At 39.7% G+C, this 11,691-nt stretch overlaps 1 protein-coding gene across 1 annotated transcript in view; it reads left to right on the forward strand.

Annotated features, from left to right (window-relative positions):
- LOC308610324 (uncharacterized protein) overlaps positions 1 to 1,123 on the forward strand; it is a gene marked incomplete at both ends in the record, with an annotated part of 42,817 nt that extends 41,694 nt beyond the window's left edge. The window contains one exon of the mRNA XM_081259501.1: positions 913 to 1,123. Coding sequence (XP_081115627.1) covers positions 913 to 1,123 — 211 coding nt within the window. The remainder of the gene's footprint in view (positions 1 to 912) is intronic.
- Between the last annotated feature and the right edge of the window lie 10,568 nt (positions 1,124 to 11,691).

Raw genomic sequence — 11,691 nt, forward strand, 5'->3', positions numbered from 1 at the left:
GGAAGATCCCACATGCTGTGGAGCGGCTGGGCCCGTGAGCCATGGCTGCTGAGCCTGCGTGTCCGGAGCCTGTGCTCCGCAAGGGTAGAGACCACAACTGTGAGAGGCCCGCGTACTGCAAAAAAAAAAAAAATCTTAGGGTAAAGGGAATAATGAAGCTGTCCCATTATATGGCAGGACAAAAGATAGTAGTGACATCAAAATCAGGGCCTATCCATCTCATTTGCAGTTATATACTCAGTGTTTAGCATGGCATTTGACCCCTCATCAGTATTCAATAAGAAGATGCGTGTTGAATGACTTAAGGATGAATTAATGAATGAAAAAAGTTAATATGGTAGAAAATGTGTTTTATCCTTGTATTTTTGTGTGTTGACTTCTGTATTTCAAGACCCAGCACTGTAACTGACACATAGAATATAAGCAGTAAAATTTGTTGAAAGAATGAATGAGTCCCCACAATTCTAAGAATAATTTTAAGACCAACACAGACCCCATATCTGCCAAGGTCTATGACAGAAGTATCCAGAGAAGAAAGCCTGATCTCAGCTAGTGGTAGAGCTGACAGAATTTATCTAGTTTTAATAATTTACAGCTCATCCCATTACATTTAGGCATAGTACCTACATGAGCCATACAATTAAATGTTGACTGAAAAAAAAATGCACAACCTAAAAGTTGAGAATTATGTTTTATTTGGAGGACATACTGAGGACTTAAGTCAGGAGACAGCCTCTCAGATAGCTCTGAGGGACCGTTCTGAAAAGGTAAGGCAGGGCACAGGATATTTAAGGGGTTTTGCAAAAAAAAAAAAAAAAAAAAAACAGGTAGTTGTAACATCAACATCTAGCTCCCCCAAGGTAGACTGCAGTGTGTTACCCTTTCCTTGGCCTACCCTGGGGCACCCTGAAGGGCCTACGGGTCTGAGTGTGGCCCAGCAAGCCCAGGGGAGCCGGCGGGTCCTCAGAGTTCTTGTCCTGAAACTGGCGCTGACGCGATGGGGCCACGAGTCTCTAGACGCTTACTGCCCTTAAACGAATGCAGAACTGCGGCTAAGGCCTCAGGGAACGTGCTTCACGCCTACCCTTCTGGATGGCAAATCAAGACCTTACGTCGAGGCTAGGGCCCACGTTGAGATTCCCCTTAGCTCTAGAGCAGGCAGGAAGAGCTCCCACCCAGGACCTGGAAGCACCCTCTTTCTTTCGAGAAAACTCTTTTTCTTCTCAGAGCCATGCCTACACGGATGAGCATCCGGGCCACATCAGTGTTTTTCACGTAGCTTCAAGGCCGCATAAATGCAGCTTTCAAGGCGGGAAAACAAGGCCTGTCTCAAACGGCCGACATTTCCAGGTTGACATGGGGCAGAATCTTCAGTGGCTTGTACCAAACCAAAAAGACCAAGCTTCTCACTGAGTCCTTCCACAATCAACTTTTCTAGGCAGCGTGTTCTTCCTGAGGTGAACTGCCTAAACGAAAGAATGCGCTAGGGCTCCTAGGGTCCTGCGAATCTTCCAGAAGCCTGCAGCGTTACAGTAGACACTGTGCTCTAGATGCACTTGGACCGCAAGCCGACTTTCTCCTTGAGGCAGGTTGACTTCAGGTATGAAGTACTGGGAGGAATTGTAAGCAAAGTGTTTTTCTCAGTATAGCTCCGACTGTGGCAACGGGGCCAGCGATGACAATGAGGCAGACTTCCATGGCCTGCTGCAGCTGCTACAGTCATCTTCCTGAGGCTGCTGGTGAGCTGAGGAAATCTAGCTCCCCCGAGGACGTGTGCAACATGCTGCCGTTCACTCGGCGCACACACGGGTGCTCCGAAGTGTCTCCGTGTCTGAATGTCGCTCCTCAACTGAGGAGAGCCTGGGGGTACTCAGGGCCCTGGCACGGAAACGGGTGCTTTCACGAGGAGTCTAGGAGTCCTGAAAATCTTACTACAGTTCGACTAAAGCAGAACGGCGACTACTGCCTAATGGAAACTGCTGCACGCCTTTCATTCAGCATGCAGTTCAGGGCCTTATTTCGGGGCTGCTGCTCAGTTGAATTTCCCTTTAGCTATAGAGCAGGGAGGATGAGCTCCCAACCAGGAACAGGAAGCACTGTGTTTCTTTCTTTAAAACTCTTTTTTTTCTCAGAGCCATGCCTGCAGGGACTAGAAACACGGCAACAACAGTGTTTTTCAGTTTCTTTCTGGCCGCAAGAATGGAACTTTCAAAATGGGAAAACCAGGCTTTTCGCTATAGACGCCATGTCTAGATTGACACACAGCCTAAATACGTGTGTTTTCTAACAAGTAAAAGAGACACAAGCTACCCACTGTGCCCTAAACTGAATCAACTTTTTAAAGCAGGGTGTTCTGCGGCTAGCGAACTGCCTCAATGAAGGGATGCCTTCGGTCGGCCGAGGGGCCTGTGTATCTTCCAATATCCGGCAGTGTTACACGAAGAACTGTTGTTTAGTTGAAGTTGCAGTGCAAGCTGAATTTCCCCTTGAGGTATGGTGACTTCATGTATGAGGTCCGAGGAAGAATTGCCTTCCTCCCCTTTGAAGTCCCAAACCACTACACCCAACATCTTTGTCTTTAGTTGAAAGTGGTATTTAAGGTGAGGATTTCAGCCATTTGGGAGATTTACTGAGTTCTCCTGGGTCTCTTCCATGTATACATATTATTAAATTTTGTTTGATTTTCTCCTGTTCATCTTAATCTGTCTCATATCAATTTAATTCCTAGACTAACCAGAAAAACCTAGAAGGGTACAGGAAACTTTCTTCCTGCCCAACAGGCATTATAGTGCAGGGCACATTGCCTGCCTTTGAAAGCATCTGAACTTATACACATTGAGAACCCTCTCCTTTCCATGCCCCTTTACCATAGGCATAAAGATTTCTGTGCACATCGAGGCTGAGCAGAACTCCTGAGTCCATCATTGTTTCTCAAGGCAGTCATGAAGACTGTCAGAGAGGAAGAACTTTTCCTCTGCCCTTCTGTAGGCAAAGGGAGTAGGGGGTCCCCAAAGAAAAAGAATCAAATATAACTTTTTGACATAAGAGAAGCCATTTTAAGCCTAAATCATTTGTGATCTCAGCCTGGTCATGATGCTTGCTCTTGAACAGGTCTCAGTAATTAATGATCTTGTGAAATAAAATTGTCCCTTACCATCTGGTTCTATAAGAATGAAGTCACTAGCCACTGTAGTCTCTGACCTTGACAAAAAGTAATCACTTGATCTAAAAGAGAACTGGAAATTTTTCTTTGAGCCAAATTTGAGGATTATAACCTGGGAAGAGCATCTCAGAAAACTCTGAAAACTGTTCTGCCCATTAGAAATCCAGGGAGGTGTATAAGTTTTTTTTTTGAGACAGAGGGCTGTACATCAAATGACATTTTATTGAACGTTTACATAATTCAGATCTAAGTGCCATCCTGCTGGTCATGTAACCCCTTACAAGGTCAAGAAGAAATGTTATCTCTTAAGGAGGGAGTTGTCTTGTTGATGTTAGGAGAATGTTGCTCTTTATGGTTGAGCAAGTGTTCCTGCCTATGGGGGAGTTTTGGTCAATGTATAATGCAGATGCACAATGCACAGTGTGGGGAGAGAGGAGACCAAAGGGCAGAGAAGAATTTATGTTTAAATTTCTCTTGTCTTGCCATAAAATATAAATTTTGTTTCACAACCTTCAACACACCCTGAATGGAATTCAGGACAGAGATCAGGAATGAGGCAGTCTATGCTCTGGGAAAACCCGGCAGAACAGGCCTTCAGATAGTTAGATATTTTCAGAAGATTTTTTTTTTTTTTTTGTGGTACGAGGGCCTCTCACTGTTGTGGCCCCTCCCATTGCGGAGCACAGGCTCCGGACGCGCAGGCCCAGCGGCCATGGCTCACGGGCCCAGCCGCTCCACGGCATGTGGGATCTTCCCAGACCGGGGCACGAACCCGTGTCCCCTGCATCGGCAGGCGGACTCTCAACCACTGCGCCACCAGGGAAGCCCCACAGAGAGGATTTTGATCAAATGGGCTTTTCAATGTTCCTCCTGTTCTACCACACCTAGTATTATACTACATTTATCTCTAGTGATAGCTTCTTCCTGGGACAGGCCTCCTGTCTTAAATTATTTTAGGGAATAAGGGGGAAGTTCAAAGGCTCTTCCTGTGTCTTTTGGGCCTTGATTGTTTTCAGCTCAAAATAATCCACATGCCATAGTGGCACATCTTGTGGTGGCCTGCACTTAGACCCATTGGCTCCCACGTGCAAATGAGAACCATGCAATGACTCAGGGAGGGCCCTGAGCACATTATTCAGATAGACACCAACATGATGCAGTTTTTCTTCGGTGTGTTCAGTGAGAGAAAGCAATACAAGAGGCACTGCCCTTTTACTTTGGGGGAGGTTGAAAGTCCCTTCTTGGAAAGGAAAAATAAGTCCTTTTAGAGCATTTAGAAAACCTAAAACCTGTGACTCAATTTTTTTAAGTGCAGAGTTAATTTTACCCAAATGTGTTTTCTTAAAAATTGCAACCAGTCAAGATCAGTATCTTCAAGGGGTGCACCAGTTGTGATATTTGCTGACTTTACACTGTTCTGAAATTGAGGATACCTTCCCTCTACTCAGTTAATGTTTATTTTTATTAAGTTTTAAAACTGTTTTAAGTAGGAGATCTTTTACTGGAGCCTGCGGTTTGATAATGTTAACCACTGTGACACTGCTCTGTTACCTCACATCAACCAATCAAAGAATGGTGCAGGAGCTGATCACATACCCTGTGATTCCCCTCTCTCACCTGGTATTTAAAAATGCTTTCATGAAACCCATCAGGAAAGGGAGTTCAGGGGTTTTGAGCACTAGCTGACCTGAACTCCCTGCCTGGCACCTGCAGTAAACGCTGCACTTTCCTTTGCCATAACCTGGTGTCAGTAGATTTGCTTTACTGCACATGGGAGAGCAGACCCACGTTTTCTTCATCAGCATATTTATATATATATTATATATTGTAGGCAATGGAGATATTTTACTTCTTTCCTATTGTGCTGTTTTATTTTCTAACTGAGTTAACCATGAAAGTCAATTTTTGTTGATAGGAAAGAAAAGGTACAAATTAATTAGCTATAGTTAAAAATTTAAAGCTTTCAAAATGCTTGTTATTTATAATGAGATTTATATAACAGAGAATTAGGAAATAATTCTGTATTTAAATGGTTAGATTGTGATTGTGGAACATGAAATTGGTAGTCCACAGGACATATACTAAATTTTCACGCTTAGTGATACTATACTTGTACTGTCCATGTCAAGCTAAAATGTTGTTTTTCAACAATCTTTAGCAAACATATCTTAGTTTTATTATTCAGAGGGAATATAGGAGCTCAATTTGTTATAGGGAACTTGAGCATTCCATCAACAGGAATTTGAAGAATACACTAAGAATATCTTCTACATTACATTGGAGTAGTGAATTACTGATAATTATTTAGGGAATTCTTTTGAAAAATATAGTCATCAGGGGCCGATAATTGAATTCTATTGAAATATAGAGATAGATATTAATAAGAATGGAAAATCATATTTTCATTTTATATTGCCCATATCTTCATTTTATTTGTAGTTTTTGAAAGTTTGCAAGAGAAAGATATCAGAATTTATACTTCATTCAGCAGAATCCCTTGGACCAAATGATCACACACTCAGAATACATAAGTGGAGACATTGCTGACTGTGGCCCAGGAGACAAGGACAAGACCTAGAAAAGACACAGTAAATAATGGAGGGAAAAAAAGATTGGAATAGACAGGCATTTCTCTTAATGAAAAATGTTAACAGTAGAATCCTTGAGGGAGAATCTTTGAAAACATTGGATTTCTATAACAATAAAAAATTGAGTCCCAAAGTACAATGAGAAATAACAATAATGAATAAATAGGATAAAGAAATTATATGTTAACTGGCATACATTCCAGGAGATTATCAGACTCCTGCAGAAACCAGGGCGTTCTGGCCTTTAATTCCCCTTGGGCAGAACTGCAGCGCCCCTGTCCCCAGCCTTCAGCCATCAACTCCAGGACTACAGAGGCAGAGTCCTAGCCCTCAAGTCAGGCTGCCTCACTGACTTGAATGCCCATGGAAAAGGGAACTTTGATCCTGACCTGAGACACAGCCCTCAGATGTTTGTAAGCTGGAAAGTCTGCGTCAGACTTCCTCCTTGCATCTCTCTAGGGTGAACTAGGGAAAACAAGACATCACAAAACCCTTTCCCACAGAAGAAGTCTGGGAAAAAACACATGACGATGTTGGCCTTGGTGCCAGGTGAGGCTGATATAACTAGAGCACACCTTCTCCTGGGTTTGGTACCAGAATCCAGGGCCCTGGTGGGAGGACCTGGGCTCTGCCCTGGGTTGCATGGACACAGACAAGCAAGTATGATCTCAGCAACCTTCAAGGACCCAGATGTAAGAAAGAGGCAATGAAGACACGATGGTTGCTTCAGGGTGGCTTGGTGTCAGCCTAGAACAGCTGGACTTCATAAGGAGTAACACACTGTGGAGGGAAATAATAAAGAATTTATAATAGGAACAGAAAACAGTTTTATTTGAGCCAAGCTGAGGGCTATAATCTAGGAGGCAGCCCCTCAAAAGGCTCTAAGGAACTTCTCCGCTGAAGCATGGTAGTCTTATACTTTATCAGAACAAAGAACATACGTCAAACATGACAGGGGTCTATTCCTTAAAGATTTCAAAAGAGACAGATTGAGGACATATCTAGTGAGACAGTAGGATCCTGGTACCTGGGAAAGGAAGCTCGTCTTCGAGAGGGTGTTAACATGGACATCGTAAGAAGGGAGTCATTTCTCCTTATTTTTGAATCACACATTTCTTTTCCTTAATGGTTAAAGCAGATGTGCTGTGTGTGTTTGACAGGCTCTTTCAGTTCACACAAAGTTTAGACTGAACCATGTATAAGCCTAAATGACTTCCCCATACCTCACTACGTGAAAAATTTCTCCCTCAACACTCTAATTTGGGGCTTGACTAATCTTGGCGATAAACCAGACACATAATACCCTCAGCTCTCTAGGCCTCTCCACCTGCAGATCCTGCTGTCTCCTCCCTCCAGGGCCCAGCACCACAAGAGGCTGTCAGGTGAGGGGTTTGGGACTCAGAGAATTGACTCCCGAAAGTGTTTCTGTTTTCCAAGATAAATAACAATACAGTTTGGATTCTAAAAATCATCCAAATAAGTGAAAAAAAAATGCTAGACCAACAGTGAATCACAGCGTTTTTCATAAGATAAATGAATGTTATATAATGAAAGAGTAAATAGAGCCCAGAGGCTTTAATATGTAGAATTAAAATGGAGTTCAGTAGTGTTTAAAACACATCCAAAGGTCATATTTATGAGCTGCAAGTCCAACTGTATTCCACAAGAATTTAGGCAAATGCATGAAAGATGAGTTATGAGTAAAGCACTATCCCCAAACTGTGGGTGTGGGGAAACTCATCCTAGCACTTTGTGCAGAACTAATACATTGCAACCATATCTGGTTTCAAAATTGATATTTTCTGCAACTAAAAAGGCAGAAATAAGCTAAATAAGCTACCTATCCCCCCTCTGTCCTTCAGTTATTAATTAAGACTCCTATTTCTTCCTCTCTTATCTATTTTTTAAATTCCAATTTCAAATGTCAAAATATTCAGCTATTATATCTGTTATTGTTCTCTTAATTTAGTCTCTACACAGCCTGAAATTTCTTTTTAATTTCCCTATTATATAATTAGTGTTATATTCATCAATTATGTGATATTTCCAGCAGGTCCTGAGCTTTTATGCTCCAAATGTATGCCCTTCCATACTTTAATGCACATAAATATACTTTATACTTTTACATCAATTTAAAAAGTAATCTGTTGAGTGCAAATTCTGTCTTCAGCATTTTGTTGGGGTCAGCAGTGGGGAGAGAAAATGTAGAAGAAAGAAAAGACATGGCTTATTGTTCTCAAAAGAAGTTACAGAGAAACCTCTGACTTCCTTATCAAAAGGAGGCCCATTTCTTTTTCAATGTCTTTTCTATTGACTTCAAGTCTATCGGGCTTTAAAATATTTGTGTGTGTGTGCTCATATTCTGACTGTCTCTCCCAGCAGATTGTGAGTTTTGTGAAAGTGAGGCAGGAGATAGATGGGCCCCAGGGTAAGCAGCAGGAGTTCATTCCCTCTGGACAGAAACTCCAAAATATCAATAACAGGACAATCGAGAAAGGAGGCTGTGCCCTGCCCAGATAAGAGATAAAAGACTAGATATTCCTCATTCTCAAGTCAAGGAGACCTTCCCAGCTACACATGTGCAGAAGGGTTCCTTGGAGGTCAAAAAGGGAGAGGGCACCACCCCATAGTAAGTGATGTCAACTACCCATAGGCCTCTTCGCTAGAATCCATCTTGGCTAAGAGATGCACATGAACACGGGAGGACCCTGAGGTATACCAAATATGAACTCAGAACCAGGCAAAGCAAGATGATTGGTCAAAGGAAACCTGGAAGAAATTCCCCATAAAAGTGATTCAAACTACCATGCGAGCGCAACTCTCTCTCTGAGCCCGCCCATGTGTCTATCCACATGTATTCTTTGTCCTCCTAATAAACACTTTACTTGTTTCACTACTTTCCATCTCTGTGGAAATTCATTTCTACACAGCAGACAGGCCAGGACCTTGTCACTGGCCACTAGTTCCTAGTGGTCTAGTGGCTAGGATTTAGTGCTTTCACTGCCCCGGCCTGACTTCAATCTCTGGTCAGGAACCAAAATCCTGCTTCAAGCAGCTGCAGGCTGAGGCCACCTGAGATGAAAACAGGGGCAATGTTTATCTTGTTTAAGGTCATGTCTTGTTAAAAAACAAAATTCAACTGAGTCAATTTGAAAATCTGATTGGCCTTATTTGATGCTTTATGAATTGGGCAGCATCCCATCTAGTAAATAGAAGGGCACTTTGAGAAGTTATACAGAATGGAAGGTTTTTATAGAAAGGAGGGTGGGCGAGAAAGTCATTAGCAAAAGAAAAAAGGTTATTTGGGACCAGTACTATCTTCTCTTTGGAGGGAAGGGAAGCCTTGAGTTTTATCATGCAGATTGCCTCTTCTTCTTGGGTTGGGGGAGATGGAGAGGGCCCCTGTGACAGATTACCACATTGGTGCTGACCAGAAAATTCCAGATTTCAGAATTAAGATAACATTTCGGGTGAAGGTCGAAATTGCAAGTAGGTTAAGTATTAAATATATGCGTGGTGTCATGGGCTTTAGCACAAATGAAACCATTTTGTGTCAGTGGTTTTCCTCCTTAATAGTCCCTAATGTAGAACTAGCAGAAGCACAACAAAGATTTGTGGAAAAGTAAATGAGTGCCTAACTCAATTGATCAACTGGTGTAAAGAATGTGGCATAAGAATAAAAAGATCTAGAGAGCAGATGAAAGAAGCTTTTGTGTATATTTTTAAAAGGAATGTCTTCTGTGTTTTCAAATTACTGCAAACCTAATCAGCAATGTTGATGTGACTATTAAAAATGATGCTTTTTGAAAGGTTAGGGAAAGGAAAAACAAGAAAAAAATAAGGATGTTTGGCATTCTGGATGTTGGCTAAATGGCAATTTAATCACTAAGAACATATTTTATTCTATTGTCATGATATATATGTAATATATGTAAACATTTATTTATATGTCATACATAATATATATTTCTTTTTAATCACCCCTATTGGGGTACAATTTACATACAACTAATAGTACTCATGTTAAGTGTATAGCACAGTTAGATGAATTTTGACAAATATATACAGTTGTGTAATCACTACCACAGTCATGCTACAGAAAATTTCCATTACCCAGAAAGTTTCCTTAGGCTCCTTTGTGGTCAATCCTCACCTTCCTACAAAAGTGATATGATGATTTGCTTCCAGTGACTGTAGTTTTCCCATTCTCAAATTTACATAAATAGAATCTAACAGTATGTATTTGGTTCCTGTTTTCTTTCACTCAGCATGTTTTGAGATTCATCCATGTTATGTATATTAATATTTCATTGCCCTTTACTGCGGATGTGAATTACTCATTCACTTGATGATGAACATTTGAGCTGTTTACAGTTTGCAGCCTTAACCTTTATGAAACCACTGGGATTTCCATTAGAATTCTTTAATTTCTTACCCAATTCAACAGTATGATTTGAAAGTTATCAGAAACCTGCACTTGTCAGAAAGTCTTTAGTATGAATCTTCCTGAAGATGAAGCATTTTTGCAAAAGCATCTATGAATGATAAAAAGATTTAAAAAGACACAGTTAAAGATCTGGTTAAAATGCAATTGACAAAAAAAAATTTGTTTACTGCTGTAACATACAAATTTGACATATTCAAATTTTAGAAATTTTATTTAATTTCATATAACTTATAAGAATATCTATATTAATGATATTTAGTATAATCTAAGTGTATAACCTAAGAAGGTTGGAGATACATTTATCTCTAATCAATTGACAGTGCCTCCTATAACATACCAAATAATCCTAATTAGTTTAATATCTCTCTTTGAGATGACTTAGGGGTCCTCTGAAACATCCCAAAGCTATCTAGAGGTCAAACTAACTGTAATTAGGATTCTATCCTTGAGAAGTTTATCCAAAATGTTAAAAAGTTTCAAAACACTTGGTCAAATAGGATTACAGATCACTGTGAAACAATGCTTATCCATTTAACCAAAGTGACAATGAAAGATGTTAAAAGCAAATACAGAAAGTTATAACAGATTATTTAAAAGGTAAAGAAAATTTACAATCTGTAATCAAAAGCAAATCAGTACTCCAAGAAAACTTTTTTCTCTTAACAGAGAGAGAAAAAAATTTCAAGTTTTTGTACCACTTTACTTTTAATCTTAAAATTCATTTACTCAATTAAATTCATTCTAATCTTAGTGAGTCCTGACAACACATAGAATTTCTTTCTAAAGATTACTTTTTCCCCAGAAATCTACAACTTTCTATATTCATATTAACTTGCCCTTTATTTTATTTCCTATTTAGAAATAACCAGCATTAAGACAAAATTACTTCCTTTTTCTTTAACAAAATAAATTTCTATTCTTCATACCTTCTTTTAATGAAAACACACATCCTAATACCCTGTATACTAAAATGTTCTCTTTATTTCTAGTAGCTTTAATTACATATTTAATTAGAATTCTCAAGTCTTAAAAACCTAAATTCCTAGTGAAAATTAAGAAGTAAGCAATTATGAGCTGTTCTTTACATTAGCATTCTGTAGATGGGCAAATTTATAAATAAATGCTATTTATAATTTCTAAAAATATGTGCTTTCTTATGGAAAATGTCTCAGTGTGACAGCAAACATATTTATTAATAGTCTTAAATATCTTTACTTCCTCTGTAAAAGGAAGCCAATGTTTAGTAATTAATATTTCAGTATATTATTTTATTTGGAAATGACCTCGATATTCAATGAATTCTCGTCATTTAGCTTAATTTAGTTAAACTCTAAAATTTCAAGTTACTAAAACTTCCAGAAAAGCTATTTTTAAGTAGACATTCCTAAAACATAATTATTCCCAGAGTTCACCTAAAAACTCTTGTCTCATTTACCTCTGTTTTATTCACTTGTTCTCAAAAATTATGTTTAGATTACCCAAGAAAACTTTAT

Source organism: Mesoplodon bidens (genome assembly GCF_964165515.1).
Source record: "Mesoplodon bidens genome assembly, contig: HAP1_SCAFFOLD_197, whole genome shotgun sequence".
NCBI lineage: Eukaryota > Metazoa > Chordata > Mammalia > Artiodactyla > Ziphiidae > Mesoplodon > Mesoplodon bidens.